Here is a 16,918-nt window from a genome sequence, read left to right as displayed (position 1 = left end):
GATTTAATCTATACTAGACAATTTGCAAGTTTGAAAGCTTCTATTTATTATAATAGCCATATGTATTCAAGATTCTGTTTTAACAAAACCTGATTCTCCATTACTTCTTACATCAGTTCTGCAAAATCAGTTCTAAAGACTAAAATGAGTTCTAAAGGCCAATTCACCCAGCAGTAGGATCCCACTGACTTGAATGGTGGGGGCAAGATCTCAGAGTTAGCACAGTGGCTCAGCAGAGCCAATTATGTCCTTATCTAAACACTGACAGTTACAGCAGCTTACCTGCTTCAAAAAGAAAATAAGATTAACACTAAATGAAGTGCCATTTTCTTTTATTGTTGGCAATATTGTCACTTCACTAACTTTGGTTAAATGTCTGCATGCACTGATTGTGTTACTGATCAAATATTATAAAATAATGTCAAAGCAGTAACCTCTTTTGGACTTTTTTCCAGGAAGAGAAAATGATGCTGGGATAAATGACTTACATTTGCAAACTTAGGGATCCCACCCTAGGCTCTACTTACATTAAAAAAGGTCTTACCTTTCGTTCCAGGTAGGAAGCAATTAGACCAAAGTTCTTGGGATGTTGGACAAACCTTTTATAAATCAGAAATTATTTAAGTTTAACAACATAATTCATTATCAAATAAGCAAAGCAGTCTTCCATATAATCTGTTCCATCAGCAAGCCTTCGATTTACACAACTGAAGTGAGTCTAAAAACCCCAGCTTTCAAATTGTGCAAATTTAGAACTAAGCATTTAAAATTAGCTTATTAGCTGATAGAGATCATATACCTACTCTTCTCATTTTAATCTTAGCAGAGAACTAAAGTATTTCTAAGAAAATTTCTTATCTAAGGACTACATGCATGCGAGCCTACTCAGTTGAAAAATAAGTGGAGAAGCCTAAAACTTTTGCAATGTTTCATTCAACCAACTAAGAACATTATCGAATATAAGACAAAAGCTTCAGCATTCCCAATTTAACTGATGTTAACTGGGAGGTTAGGTATTTTACTGACATTTGCAATGTAATAAAAATAAATTATAAGAAAGCCCATTACTTTTCTTTAAAAATCTCTTTCTCATGGTCGGTCCAGACATTCATGAACTGTCTGTCTTTATAAACTTTCATGGGATCCTCCATCAGACCATTCATATTAATAAACTTCACTCGTCTTTGTTCTGCATCAAACATCATGGGAGGAATGACAGAGAGCTGACGCATTTGTTTTTCATTATTCTACAGGCAAAGAATAAAAGAAAAAAGTAAAGAATACAAGAAGTTGCTACTAGTGTTTACAGTTCTTAAATTACACAACTCTGTAAAGCTTCACCACAGTATACATTAAGCGTTAGTTTAAAACTTCTTTTTGTCCATTTCTTAACTCTTCTAGAAGCTGTCGCTATCCCAATGAACATTTACACAGTCAGCTAAACGAAAAGGAAATAGTGTCGCAAACAACGAAAAACTAAAATGGTGCAGGGTTTTAGAATGCAAGAGTTTCCATGTGTTTGTTAGAGCTGTAAAAAACTAGATTGTAGCAAGCCTGCAGTGAACACAGACACATGAGAAAAATCTGGGACAGATACAACTGGGAAGCACAACCCTTAAAAGAAAAGTATTTGTAAGACCCATTTCAAACCAAAGTTCAGACTCTCCCAAACCAGCCCAAAAAGGTTTCCCTTATCAAAAATCCTCTGAAAGAGACCCTTTGCTGCCAGTAAAAGAATATTGAGCCACTTGCTGTGCTTCTATAGCAAGTACCGACGGTAATCTCACCTCCTGCTCAGAAAGTCCGTCAATGATTTCTGAAATCTCATGTTCACTTCTAGCAATAGTTGCTGAAAGTCCAGCCCCTCTTTGACCAACTCTAGAATTAGGAGAAAACAGAAGTAGTAAGGATAAAGTGGAAAGTTATATTTTCAGATTTTGTACACAGCAATGACAACCTTCAAAATCCTTTAAAATATTGTTACCTGTCTCCCAAATTAGTTAGTTAGGACTGTTCTTAAGTAGTGTCAGAGTACAAACTCTGTTCATGTACTGCAATTTCAAACAACTGCTCAGTTTTACAGGTGACTTTGCAAGGTTCAGCAAGAAGAGCATGCTTGAGGCAACACCAAGAAAGGAGTGCTAGCACCGATTCCATTGCAAGTAGGTGTTTTAGATACATTAACAGGCTTCTGCTGAGTACCAGAAGTGTTCATCAGTGGCACACACACTGTGAAAGACAGCTTTTTCGATTTATTTTTTAAAACTAAAAAACCACACTAACTTTGCCTTTCATCAATTTGGTCAAGTTACTAATTCAGCACTGACACTCTCACTACAAGAAAGGAAAATTTTTAACGTTTGAATTGATGGGGAGAGCTGTAATTTGGAAGAATTTTTCAGCTAGTGATTTTTACACTTAACAACAGTAATAATATATTACAGCACGTGGGTCAAAAAGCATTTCAGAGATCAAAATGACTGATAGAGAGACAGAACACCTTCATTTGCTCACAGATTTTACTGAACTAATCAATTTGCATAAAATCTGCCAAAAACCTTAGTATTTACAGAGCAATAATATTACAAACACAGCTACAAAGATGCCATTACACTAGAGAACATAAACACAATGTAAAGAGACGGCTCCTTCCCACATAGGTTGCAATGACAAAGACATGATATATTCTTAAAGTAAAAGCCTCTTATAGATCGGAGTTGTTTCCATTCTAACAATTTGCTTTCTTTTCCTCTTGTCTTGATTCCACAAAGCCAGATCACACAGCCTTCATGATACATTGCAAACTATCTACTTTTCCTATGTTTTATGATGTAAGGTGATCTAGACAAAGAGTTAGAAGAGTTGAGATGAAATCTTCACGGGGCTTGGACTCTCAAAGGTGTATTAAAATGATGTCAAATATTAGATAAACAGATTTGAACACAACTGAATCAAACTTGACCTAATTCTAATTTAAAGCACTACCTACAGCACTGTAGATAAAGTGAACTCTCAAATGGATTGCACTTCATTCCTTTTAAGACTCTCTGTACAGTTTCCATTTAACAAATGTCTGATGGATTAAAATGAAATCATAGACACTTAATTGTCGTAGCTTGCATACTTCAAAAAGCAAAAACGTCTGGAATAAAATTACATGGCAAGTACAACAAAAGATCACTCAAATTGTTAATTAAAGAAGTCAAATGATTTTTGAGTGGGTAGGCTAACAAATATAGGGATCGTGAAGCAAAGGAGTAACACAGACACCCAGTGACAGAAACATACTAGGTATAAATTAGGGCGTAGGCCCAAAATGAACAGGCTCGTGTGAAGCTGACACTGCAGTTATCGTAAGACCGACTCCACAAACCTCTCGTGCATCTGAGCAGCTTAACTCGTATGGTCTCACTGAGCACCACAGCCTAACTAGCCTTTGCTAATTAGCCCTTTTTCTGTATTACTTTTGGAAAATACAGGTTTTGATGGCAGATCTAGAAAGGAAGACAGGAAAGGAATAATTTGGACATCACTAAAGCAGCCCAAGAGGACACCAAAGCGGTGAGGCTAGCACCGCTGACAAAACTGATCAGGAGGGACAGGAAAGGGCGAGGTGTAAGACAGTGGACATACAGGAAGGACAGCCATGAAGATCCTCAGGATGTGAAGTGAAATTTGAGCTCTATGCCATGAAACATAGTGAACAAATGAAAGAACATTTTACTTTATACTGTATGATACACTAATATTCTTTTTTAAGGAATGAAGTTATGTTCATAACACTTAACCACTAAGCTGAGCCAATTTAACCAAAAATAATTTCAAAACTTAAGTCCTAAGAGATATTTTATAGGAATATTTCAAATCCATGGTAATACCTTTGGAATCGTTCTTGCTGTTCTCTTTGCTTCCGGATTTCTGGAAATTGTTTTTCATAGTACTCTCTTGTTTTGCTCTCCTTAGCTTTCCTGCGTGGATTATTTTCTATCCTGTCAACCTTCTTCTCCCATGCCTCCATCAACTGATCATAACGTTGACAGATTTTCTGTTCCTGTTAAATTCCAAAAGTAAACCTTGAACTCAACACAAATACACTAAGTGATGAGTACACATAACATGGGTAGGCTCCAGGAATGAAGAGACAATTTTTTCCTGTTCTAGTGGCTTTCCATTTTGAAGATGACATACCCTATCTTCAGCAGAGAGAAGGTGAGGAAGTGCATATAAAAATGTAGATTTTGGATATTACACACTATTTCTTTGTTTTACACATCACAATGGTATTTGGTAACCGTTATTACTGCCTTCCAGAAATCTCACATCTTCTGGTACCAGGCTTTTAACGAATGGAATTGGTTCAATTTTTATTTCTTCTATTTTCAATTTTTAATTAACAGAAAGGGGCCAGAATAATTGCAATATGTCCTCAATCTCAGCAATATGTAGGAAGCTGCTCCTACATAAAAAAAAACTAGGACTATACAAAGAAAAATACTTCATTACATTTTCATGGTGGAATCTTCTAATTTGATGTATAACCTTGTGCTATTCTTAATAATAAAAATGATCTTTCAGACATCATCCGGAAGAGCCTTTTGACTTTGTATGCCACTTGCTACAACAGCATGCAAGAGAAAGCATTAAGTCAATTAATACTGGTATCCCACATTCACAAGTTTGATTAAAAATGCTGTCAGGCTTCTAAAATTGGAGATGTTCCCCATTTTCTTTCAGATGCTATAGCTACTATACAAGAAAAGAAGTTCAGAGAGAGGCCAGGCATGACAGTTAAAGACTTTCAGTTCCTCTCTTCTATTCATACTCTTTAAGAAAAGGAAAGAAAAAAAGCTTTTTGCTTATTGTATTTTAGATGGTTTTCAGTCAAATAATCAACAAACCACAGTTATAAACCTGCTGTTTATTTTCCCGTAAATCAAGAGAATTTGAGCTTAAGATCTTGTTTTTCTGATCAATGGGATTTTCATGACACATCTGGGAATACAAGTCAAGGATCCAGACAGAAAACCACCCATGTGTTCTTTATACAAAAACATGGTAGTATTACCCGTTGTTTTCTTGCATGATTTCTTCTTTTAAAGAATAGTATTAGCTTTTTCCTCATCACCTGGTTTCTGGAAAACAAAATTGAAAAAAAAAGTGAACTACATAAGAAACAAGCCCTCCAAAACTATCCAGCAAAGCCCATATGGATTCTAGATGCCAGAGCATTATTTTGAAAAATATTTTCCAGAGTAGAAAAACAAAGAGAAAATTATTCCTGGTTAAATCATCTAACTAATATTGGTTTTTTATCAGAGAGAAGATTATTGATGATGGCTTGAATCAGCAATTGAGACACTAAAGCTTCCAATTTCAAGGTAGGTGCTCTACTTTGCCACAAGAGAGATAATACACTAAAACAAGTAAATTCGTCTTAAGATATTATGTTTTGGGGGAAAAAAAAAAGTATCTTTGTAATTCCACCTTTTCAAAAGAAGCTGATTTTTGTTGTAATGGAGTGATCACTATTTTGGTATTCTGTAACACTGCTACAGTGAAACCAATATTGGTTTGACATAGCTGTGTAAAACTGAAGTTTTATGATTTTGTCTTTAAGTTAAGATGAAAAGTTACTGTTTCCTTCTGCCTTCATTACATACAACTCATGTCTTGCAGCACTGTTCTACAACATAGAAATCAGAAAGTTATATGGACTGGAAGCTTTTAATGATGGTTAACGTACACATGTCCTATTTGGAAATCACAGCAATGGAAATTTGAGCAAATGTTTAAGTCTAGATCTCTTAAGTAGGCACAATGACAAGATATTAAAGCACTTACGTTTTGATGTTTTCATGGTAGACCTTTGTGTCTGATGGTTGGTTGTAAAGTGGCTACAATTTCGGATTAGAAAGGCAAACTTAGTACTTTTCAATGCATGTAATTCTAAAAGCATATGCAATGTATTTAACAATATCTTAGTATTCCACCAACAGTGCACTCAATCCGAGATGCAGCAATCTGAAGGGACTAGAAGGTATTTGACACAAAGCATTGACTTCTTCACTTCAAATTAGATCCTTACAACTATGTATACAACAGTATTTTTTTCATATTTCAAACTGTTCCCTCAGATAGATTCAAATCTGTTTTAACAATTATACTTATGCAGCCAATCAGTTCACTCAAGCCCCAATTCACCAGTGCATTTAAACACACACTTCTTTTATACATAAACACAGAACTACATCTGTTTACCACAACAGAATTACAGACAAAGCAACACTGCAACACAGAAAATAGAGAAAAAAAAAAAAAAGAAAAAAAAACCAAAAAAAAACCCAAACCCACAACTTACCAGTTCAACTTTTGGACCAAGACCTTCAAAAATCTTGTGAGCTTCTTCTGCTTTTTTCTGCAAATAAGATTTTTTTTTTTGTATACTCTAAATAAATCATTTGAAGTTAGTGTCAAAAGTGTATCTGAACTCTTTCACTTACGCTAGCTGTTAAACCCCCGTCTGACCACACTATATCCTTCTTAACCTACTTCTGCAATGTCACCTCAGCAAATCAAGAAACCTGCACATGAATTGTGCAGTTACTATTCTGATCTCCATGTCTGTAAGCTGGTAAGACCATAAAAGCAGAAACTAACCTCTGCAGATCAAAAAGAACATGCATTTAATAAATAATACAGCAAATAATTATTAAGAGGAGGAAAGATGTCCAGTAAAATGAAGAACAGCTAGCTACCTTTGAAATAAATGGAACTAAGAGACAAAAACTCTCCAATTGCAAAGGCTGGGAGTGTGAATCAACGTGTACATACACACATACAGAAGTATGTCAAAGGTCCTCCTTCCTTCACACTAGGAAAAAGACCCCAAAATAATTCTGACCCTAAAGGAGGTAGCACTGGATAAGACAGTTGGCTTTCACAAATTCGTTTACACAATCTTCCAAAGCCCTTCATCTGTAGACAAGGCTACCTGAAATGACCCAACATACTAGTTCAGATCTGCTTCTTTCCCTGAGTAGTTGTATGTGCTAGCCCTAAGACATCTGCAAAGAAAAATAGAGGAGAAACTAATCCATAAAGCACTTATTCTTAGAAAGTGTTCTGCTAAGTTCTAACCTCTTTCCATGTAATGTAAATCTTGAGAAATTCTTTGGAACTCACAGCTGTACAAAATAATTATATATCAAGGAAATATTCTAGTATTACGCTGGTAGAATGTTTTTTCTGGTCTCAAAACATTTTAAACTGAATTCTATCCCTATTACTTTAACCAAATTTTAGCCAACAGTTGAATATTAAAAGCAATCATCCTAAACTGCATGGTTTGAAGGTGAAAGCTTCCAAGGGGACCGTCCCCCTTGTACAACTGCAGAAGAAGAGATACCAAACAAGTGCTATGTACACAAATGGCTTCATACATCCTTAATAACCCTTTAAATGACAGTGAGCATTGACACGCGCTATTTGCATTAAGCCCCATCGCTACTGCCATTCTAAAGTGTGTGTAATTCCTGATATGAGGACTCAAACCAAGCACTAAGATGTCTTCAAATTCACACAGTTTTCCCTACTATTTAACATACAACCGAGCTTGAGGAAGTGTTGTATGGCGACTGTATGATTTTAATACTTTTTAATTACACTATTGTGTGAAAGAGATTTAAAACAGTAAAACTGGTTTGTAACCAAAAATAAACATGTTGCTCTTGCTTACACCAGTTTTTATAACATAATAGTTGTCCTAATGTCCTGTACTAAGTAAATACACCAAATTTCACAGACAGCTTGGGGAGGGAAAGAACAGCCTGCATGGAATAGTTGGAACAAAGTTCTACTGTATGAGATCTAGTATCGTGTTGCAGTTTTTAACCATGTCAAACTTCCAAAAATAGTCTATTGTAATAGAAGTTAGCTGTTCCTCTGAACTACAAAATAAAATTGGGAAATCAAACAAACATATACCTCTCTCACAAAAGATTACAATAATTTCAAAACCAGTAGATATACAACTCCCTAATCTCAAACTACCAAGGGAAAAAAAAGCAGGAAGCACTTTGCTACTGTTGGCGATATTACTGAGCTCCTGTACTTTTATCACCACTTATGCAACACAAGCTCAACAGTTCACCTATATACTGCTTCTTCATATCTGTTCATTTATCCAAATCTTAAGTGCCAGAAGTCAAAGTTTAAAAAGAAGGCATAGAATCTTACAACATATGCAGTTTTTCCCCTTCAGCTAATTTAAATGTTGGGTCTTCAGCCAAGCTTGTCAGTATTTATGTGAGAAAAAGTGAATTAAAGATAAATTTCTGAAGCATTTTTTTATATCTATCTACATATACACACACAAGTGCAAACATATCTATCTGTGCACGTGTGTGTAGACAGATATAGATATACAGAGATATAACTCAACACAGAAGTCTAGGGATGAGACCCATAGATGTATTTCACTGGACTGTTTGTAAGACAGAAGGAGGATCCTGTGATCAAGAATGAAAATGTCATTCAAGTGTGTTTTATTTAAAGCAGCAAATGAATATTAAAAGAGGGGAGGGCAAATCAGTAAAACAGGAGAAGCAAAAATTGCCCCATGGAAATGAATTATGACATAATGAATTTTAGCACATTGGGTCAGACTTACAGCTACACTCAGTCAACTGAAAAGCACGCTTACCCGATTTTCATCGTAAATAATTTGGACAATACTGCGGTGTTTCTGTTCCACGGGAGGAGGGGAGACAGGCCTCTCTGGCTCTGGAGGCTTAGCAGCTTCTTCTTCAAGTTGTTGCTAAGAGACGAAAGAAAGAAAATCAGCCATCCGCACCATGTTACCCTTACCAGTAATTAGTCACCAGAGATAAAATATGCATCTGATCAACACTTAGCACTGCCTGTTATTTCTCTTCTTAACTGACAAGGAATGAATGAAATGGTTTTAATGCCAACTGTAACAACAACAAGACTACTTTTTGTACGATTGGTAAACCAAATTAACAGTTTACAACTCATCTGCATTGAATCAGACTTCTTTCAGTTTGACATTTAAAGCCACTGTCGCGTTGTAATTTATCACTATTTAACTGTACACTAAAATATTAACTTTGGAGAACAGTTACACCAAGTCTGCCTTCTCCCAGATGAAGTAATCCACAGAGATGTCTTTCTACATTGTAGATATTCAAGTGTCATTACTATTGTCCTATTTTTAAAAAAGGTACAAAAGTCCTTCTAACAATCCACAAAGAACATCATTCTAAACATACCTCACAGCAGAAATAAACCACTCCACACATATTGAAGTTCCAAGACTGTTACAATACCAAACAAGCAAATAAAACCTGTACTATTTTCCCAGCTGCTACACTGCTATGATTTACTTTCACATCACATAAATCTGATTCAGTGACATCTTCATTTTTTAATTGCAAATATCCTTCATCCTTGTCTGCCACAAACACACAACAAAGAAATTCTGACACTAGCGATACATCTTGTCTTACAGCACTGGCTGGAATGTGCTATAATTACAGAGTCTAAAATTTTTTCACAATGCCACAATAAACGGGCTCATTTATTGCAGGCAACAGGAGCTTCGTAGTTTTTTAAGTAAAATCATAGTGCAAACATGCGCAAATGAACCTTTACCCATGATATGCATAGTACTTGCTGATTTTGTGGAAAAGTTAACAAACAAACAAAAAGATAACCATCATTAACACACAGCCAGGTACTTAGTGACATGCTTTTTTGTTTTTCTGCTGAAGGTCACTTTAGAGGTTGGTAAAATTCAGACATAATTAAATATTTCCAAACCATAAAAACATACTGCTCCAGAGAGCTATTTGTTATCCTACAGCTACAAGTTAACAAACCCTATAGCATAACTCTCATTTCCTACAGAGTTCTCACTAAAAAAAAAAACCCCAGAAAACAACTTAAAGCTGGCACTACTTCTATCTGGATCTTTGAAAGTCATAAAAGGAAAAGGAGACAAGGACTTTGTTTTTGCCAATGAAGAACAGATGCCTAGATGGAAGGGTGGGTTTAGTTGGCCACAACAGCTACTGGGAAGTCAACAACTGCCAGCAAACATTTCCTTTGCTTCCGCTGGCTGAAATGCAGTTCTTGGATGCAGAGCATAGCCAGGACCATACCAAAAACAAGTGAGATTTCCTCCTTTATTTGTCTGCTGTCTCTGTTTACTCACACCCCTCCTACTACACTTTCCCCACGGCTGACCTTAGCTCCAGATGTTAGGATCTCTGGCCCTTGTGAAAGCAGATGATCCAGGGACTTTTGTACAAGCTCTGGTTTTGGAGACGCATGCAAAGGATCCCATTGCACAGACTGCGAAAATAAGATGACAGCCTCCCCTCACCCACCAGTCATCTTTAAAGCTGAAATCACAGTAACAGTGCCCTTGTTTCACTAGTCATCTAACAAAAATTTACAATACAAAGCCATCTAATGTTGGCATTCCTATATGACTTTCTCATGTTTTCAAAAATATTTAAAACTACATTATATCCGCTCTACTTAAACATTCTAGCAAAATCGTATAAACTTTTTTCAGCTTGTTCATCTGGTTCACGTACCCAAAGAATTCACCACCACCATCACCACATGATGTATTTCCACACCTTTTTCACTGGCAGATAACAACAGTAGTATCTGCTATGCTTACTTGCTTTTTCTTCAGTTTAAGAATTTGCTGTTCAACTTTTGCAATTTCGCGATCTACACGGTCCATGCTCTGTATCAATTCCTCCTTTGACAGCTTTGAAGGTGAAGCATTTTGGTCCTCCCCACAAGGCTGACCAGAAATTGGAGAAGATGGTCCCTCATGCTTTCCTCCAAAAGCCGGGTCCTTTCACGGGGACAGGGGAGGTGGGGGGAGATGGAGATAAATCAGTCATATGGATAACATGTGAATGAGTATTCAGTAACCAAACTAGCATGCGTGAATTAAAATTAATTTCTAGTTATTTATCTCTCTGTTGAGGAGCTACCTAAGTGAAAGTTTAGTATTTGAGTTTATTAATGCTCTTAATATTTTAGACAAGTAATCAACTTTAAAAAAATACGGTGCCTCTTAGCTTTTGAATCCATATGGTGACATTTTTCTTTAAATGATCCAAGTTTAGAAACTTGAGCGCTCACCTTCAGAAGTCCCACCCATTATACACCACCTTTTTGGTGTGTTTGTCTGGGTGCTTGTGTGCATTCATGAGAGAAGGTATTAAATACTCATTTAAGAGACATTTGTCTGCTCTATACAAATTGCTCTAATCAATATTCAGTATCTACAATAGAAAATATCCACACTAACCTAGATTGCCCTAGACTTACCCAAAAAGAGACAGTGACAAGTATAATTAGTGTTATGTACATAAGCAGATTCATTTCAAATCCTCTCTCCGAAGGCTGAGGGGAATACTTTGACCATCCAGTACAAATATTAATTACAGAAAAAAATGGACCTGCATACATGTGCCAGCAGCTTTCAACTGAAAAGCAGAAATATTTCATGCACTATAGTATAATAATTTTGCAACTGAGGTTTTAATGACTTGAGAGTGTAGGGGCAACTCAGAACTCCAGTCTCTTTACTGTGTTCGAGGTAGATTTATCTTCTTGTTCTTTTTATAAAAGAGCAACACTGAATCACAACCACCATTTGTGATAGTGTGTAAAATTAAATTCATGGAATTAAAGAATGAACCTAAACAAATAAAAAAAAAACCTAACAAAAAAAAATGATTAGGTGATTTCAATATGGAAGTAACACCTTCAGTATCATAACAGAAAATGGCTTTACCTTCTTAATATCCGCAGATCTCAATCCTTCCTGCAGAGGATGCACTAAAGGCAAGACAGTAGCTGCACTGACACGCTGAAAATGGGAATCAGAGACTTGTTCAAGACGTGGTCGCTTAGATTCCAGTGAATCATGATCTGTCTGAGACGGACCTGGATGAAATTGCTGTTCATATCCAGTTCTCCTTTCCTGAGGCCTAACATATAGAAGAGATAAACTATTAAAATATACATTTTCCACACAAGAAAACTAGGTGGTGTTCCTCAACCCTTTTCAAATATACAGGAGATGCAATTTAGTGAAGCTCCTTCTAAACAGCAAGGCAGGCAAATGTTTTTAAATATTATCTTCAAAAATACAACATTTAAAATCCATTGAAAAAGACCAAGTCACCTTGAATCTTAAAAGACACTGTTTAAATGCATGCCTATCATTAACAAACCCTTAAAGAAGCTAAGCACTGCTACAATGATATTGTTCAAACCAAACCTCTGATTCAAATTACAAACAAGAAAAATCCATGAAATAAATATAGTACTACACTACACTGAGCACAGATGGCCTCAACAGGCCCATTATTTCATTTTTTTCAGTCAAATAATTTCTAAATACACACAGAATGCCTGAAACGAGCCACGAGTCTATCTGGAATTTGATCTCTGCTAAACTGCCACTACCATGACAGAAACAGTCATTGATTCAATTCATGAGTCGTTTAAAAACTCCTCCTCCTCAGAAAAACGCAAAAGAAGAGTATCATTAGCTTCCTTACAGTGCAATGCACAGGATGGCCACAAAAGAACCTTACATGCTTCAACATCTTCCTATGAAATGCCACTGAAGAGATGACAGTAGTTTCTTGTATTTTGCCAGAACTACTGAACAAGCTTTTACAAATTTACAATGCAGGGTGGGGGAATTTACTTCCGCTGTAAACTGAAGTTTTGAGAACTCTAAAAGCTACTGTGATTCTCAGCACTAAAACAGAGCCTTACTGACATTTCGGTGACACAAGATGAAGGGAATATGCAAGCCCCAGATTTCACTAATATCAAGTTATTTCTGAGAATATTCTAATGAGATTTGAAGCTAGACCAGTATTTACATAACATTCATCACTGGTATTTGTTCAGAATCAGATACCTCAGTTATAGCCAAAATAAACGGCTAGCAGTAATCCAGGCATATAAAGTTATTCCTAGCAGATATACTTACTAAGAGTCCAAAAAAAAAAAAAAGGTTGTTAGAAGCAAGAACACTTGCTTACAACTGTACATCAGCATACTAATACGCTACAGAATTGCTGTGCATACGTCATATAGTAACCTCTCCCCTAAACAGAAACATAATCTTGCTAATTTACTATAATCCAATTAATTTTATTCTGATCTGTAGTGGGGTTTTAATTTCTAAATTTGGTTTTCAAAGTACATCCAAAATTCTTCAGGTGTATATTCAAATGAACGCTCAATACAGTCTGAAAACTTTTTTGGATCAATCAGCCTTACAATAGTATTAATGTACATTTAAACATCCATCAATATCCACTATGAAGCATCCTGGTTTACTGAGAAATAAGATACTACCAACCTGAAACTAAATTACAACATATGATTCACTGTAGTTGTCCACTATACTCGTCCTCAGTTAACCTACCGGACCCCAGATCAGTTGCATCTATGCAGACAGAGACAGCAATGGTATATGAGACTGACAAACAGGGTACTTAGAACAAATGATATGAAGCTGTCAAGTGTCTTGCCAGAAGTAGCATATGCTTTGATTTAGTCCTCTGTGCCCAGAAGTCCATTTTGTGCAAAACTTCAGTGTTTTACAATTCTTACAACTCAAATACCCAGTTAGCTCTGTTGTTTCTTACTTGCCCAGCCACACAGATACCATCTGTTGACTAAGCAATCCTAACCTAGGAAAAAGGACAGGTAATATTCACTCCGTACCAATTCTTGCACTTGTTGCTTTCTACTTGTTAAGATTAAATTATCCAAAGTTACGAACTTTACACACTTTTACCCTAAACAGCATTAAAGAGTTTGCAATATGCACTTGGATTCTTAGAAGCTTACTGGCAGTGTTTGTAAGGAGAGGTGTGGGAAAGCAAAGCAGACTGTCACTTCCTGTCCGTGAAACAAATATATTAGTTAAGCCAAAGGGACCGAGGAATTACACAAGAGCTACAACACTCAACACAGGAGAGCGGCACCATTACAACAACGGAGCATAGAGTAACGAAGTACCTAGGCAAAAACTGTGAAACTTCAAAAACCTTTCTATTCAAAAGTTAAAACTAACTTTACAGAAAGCACAGACTCACAGAAGATTTATTTTCGTACTTCAAACCCAACATCCTCACCTGTCAGAGCCTGGGTGAAACTCAGAAAGCAAGGAGGGCCTGCGCCGAAGCTGCTGCTGCTGTTGCTGCTGCTGCTGTAAGAGCTGGGTTGCCTGACTGACTTCCAGGTGAGACGAACGATAATCGGGAACTGCAAATTCCTAAATGAAACACACTTCTGATGTTAACAAGAACAAAGGTGTGGAAGACAGGATGAAAAGTTTTCGGCGTCATGGAATGATCATTTGCAAAGCTATTAAATACAGACCAAGACCAGATCACAAAAGCCTTACTCCAGCTCAAAAAACCAAAGTTTGTAAATGTCAGTTCTAAGTTTTAAATGAACTTTAAAAACACTAATTGCTTATAAATAAATAAATACAAGACATGCAATAGCTCATTACCCACAAGATTCAGTCTTTACGAATTATCTAAAAATAAATAAGGAGCAAGCCAAAAAGCTCCAATTCTTGAATTTCCTTTTGCAAACATGTAAGTAGAACAAAACAACTAAAGTGTAGCAGGAGGAGAATTTCATCTAAACAAGGGAAGCCCGAGCTGTTGTAAAGCCAACAGCTAGTCCTCCACAGCCTACCATGCCATAGAGAGCACAGCGTGGCAGAATAAATGCTCAGCAGAAATGACCAAGTAGGAGATTCTTAGAAATCCATTCCCCTAATTCTGGCTAACAGAACACAGCTAGCTCGAAGTACTAGTACAGCTGCTTCCAAAAAAATTCAGAGTGTAACACAAGTTTTTACATTTTGGATTCACATTGTCCACAGATTGCACACAGATTTTGTCAAGAACTATATTTATCTTACAGAGAATCTAGCCCAATACTCCTTATGTAGAAGGCGAGATGATTATGGGTTCGCTTCTTCCGCTTCTGGGCCTAATAGGAGATTACTTCCCCATAAAAATTTAGTACCCACAAATGCCCTAAGAGACCAGCCTCTCAAAGGATTTGTTACACCCAGAACACTGCATTCATATTAATTGCATACTAACTGTAGACAGGCTATTTGCATATTCTTGGAAAATTACTGCTATCAACGCATACAGACTCAGCCACACTCAGCTGGCCAAATTTAGTATGATGACTAAACATTAATAAATTAAAGCCAAAAGTTTATGAACACAATCCTTAATGAATTTATTCAAACTACAAGAAACCAATGATATAACCAGGAAGTTCATATTAATTTCCCGTGATAAAGAAACAGAATTATAAAACTCAGTTTTCTGTCAAAAAAAACCAGATAAAAAAGCAGATACACTTTGCTTTGAAGAAGCAAAATGCAGTGCTTCCAGCAAAAAAAAGGAGGGCAAAACAAAACAAACCACCTCACAACTATTTACCTAAGCAACACTGGCAGCAGTTCTCCTCAGCAGGGAAAACACTTCCTTTGCCACTTCAAGCATTTATTTGTATTTGATTTTTCAACATTAAGAAAATGTAGAGGAAGAATAAAAAAGACTCAACCTACTGAGGAGGCAAGATTCTCAATGTACAGTCTTTAAGAGAGGCCAATTTCTAAAGAAGTGTTTTGCCAGTTTGAGTAGATTTACAAATGTTAAATAATGGGAAATACTGCCAAGCTGTAAGGTTTTATTTAGGATAACTTCCCAGTTCTCAAGAGCATTTTTTTAATACTAGCCTATGTAAAAAGAAACAAGGGGTAAAAAAAAAAAAAAAAAAAAAGAAAAAAAAACCAGGCAAAAACTTTAAAAAGCCAACATTGCAGTCAATGGTAGTCAGGGATTTTAATAATTTCAGCTACAGCACTGCAGGAAGACATAATTCAACAGGTAATTATATCCTTTCAAGTTCATACTTCAGAAGGAAAACTAAGGAGCAGTACATGGTTACAGACTGTACTTCCCAGAAGTTAAACCATAGTCAGACCCTCATTCAAAGACACAATATACTTGAATAAATGGATTCAACAGCCTTAATGCAAGAACCAAACTCCAAAGGCATAAACAACATTGTTGTACAGATTTCCTCAGTCAGTTTTAACTGGGCATATTAGTTAAAAATCATTGGTTAAAAAAAAAAATCCTATTTAGCATAGCAAACCCTCAGACGCTCTTGCTAAATTTGTAACCCATGTGTCTCCTTACCTGCTGGTGCCGGGTGCTAGGGAAGGTGTACTGGACAGAGTGAGTAGGGTAACGACTCTGTTCTGTGCTGAATGCTCCTTGGTTAGGAGGGTAGCCTGAACTTGACATTATCAGAGAAGAAGTCTTCACAAAGCTGTGAGATCAAGACCAGCAAGCAATCATGTTTCTAGGAAACCGCCTAAAGGAAAAAAGATCACTGATAAGCACTGAAGTACCAGATGTACTCACAATACATTACAGCCATAGTCACCTAAGCAAAACAACCATTACCAGTAAAAGCTTTTTCCTGATGTATTTATTTAATAGGTTACTCTAGTTTGAAATATGTTAACGGGTCTTAAATGGGCTCAAAATGAGACATGTCAGCATTGTCTACACAAAGATTTGAGGATTATGTTGCAGGAATACATCATTTTACCAGTTACCAGTTGAATTAGGAGGATTTTAAAAGAAAAGTAGGTCACTTTAAATAGATGTTAGAGGTTATAATAGCGTATAGATGGACTCCTCATTTACAGTAAATTTCTTAGCACAATGTGAAGTTCATTTTCTTTTCTTCTACTGAGTTTTTTGGATACTGTGAACTGTTTCTTACT

The 16,918-nt window shown here is 36.3% G+C and overlaps 1 protein-coding gene across 1 annotated transcript in view; it reads right to left on the bottom strand.

Moving 5' to 3' along the window:
* LOC104460809 (nuclear receptor corepressor 1-like) overlaps window positions 1-16,506 on the bottom strand; it is a gene marked incomplete at its 3' end in the record, with an annotated part of 28,697 nt that extends 12,191 nt beyond the window's left edge. Inside the window, exons 1-12 of the mRNA XM_010072744.1 lie at window positions 16,323-16,506; window positions 14,217-14,356; window positions 11,846-12,041; window positions 10,712-10,894; window positions 8,702-8,815; window positions 6,359-6,415; window positions 5,842-5,894; window positions 5,066-5,132; window positions 3,879-4,051; window positions 1,788-1,878; window positions 1,069-1,247; window positions 545-599 (exon numbers count right to left, since the gene is read on the bottom strand). Coding sequence (XP_010071046.1) covers window positions 545-599; window positions 1,069-1,247; window positions 1,788-1,878; window positions 3,879-4,051; window positions 5,066-5,132; window positions 5,842-5,894; window positions 6,359-6,415; window positions 8,702-8,815; window positions 10,712-10,894; window positions 11,846-12,041; window positions 14,217-14,356; window positions 16,323-16,430 — 1,416 coding nt within the window. The remainder of the gene's footprint in view (window positions 1-544; window positions 600-1,068; window positions 1,248-1,787; window positions 1,879-3,878; window positions 4,052-5,065; window positions 5,133-5,841; window positions 5,895-6,358; window positions 6,416-8,701; window positions 8,816-10,711; window positions 10,895-11,845; window positions 12,042-14,216; window positions 14,357-16,322) is intronic.
* Between the last annotated feature and the right edge of the window lie 412 nt (window positions 16,507-16,918).

This window comes from Pterocles gutturalis, unplaced genomic scaffold (genome assembly GCF_000699245.1).
Source record: "Pterocles gutturalis isolate BGI_N339 unplaced genomic scaffold, ASM69924v1 scaffold29287, whole genome shotgun sequence".
Classification (NCBI taxonomy): domain Eukaryota; kingdom Metazoa; phylum Chordata; class Aves; order Pterocliformes; family Pteroclidae; genus Pterocles; species Pterocles gutturalis.
Note: the sequence above shows the minus strand (reverse complement) of the source record. Positions and strands in the feature narration are given on the sequence as shown.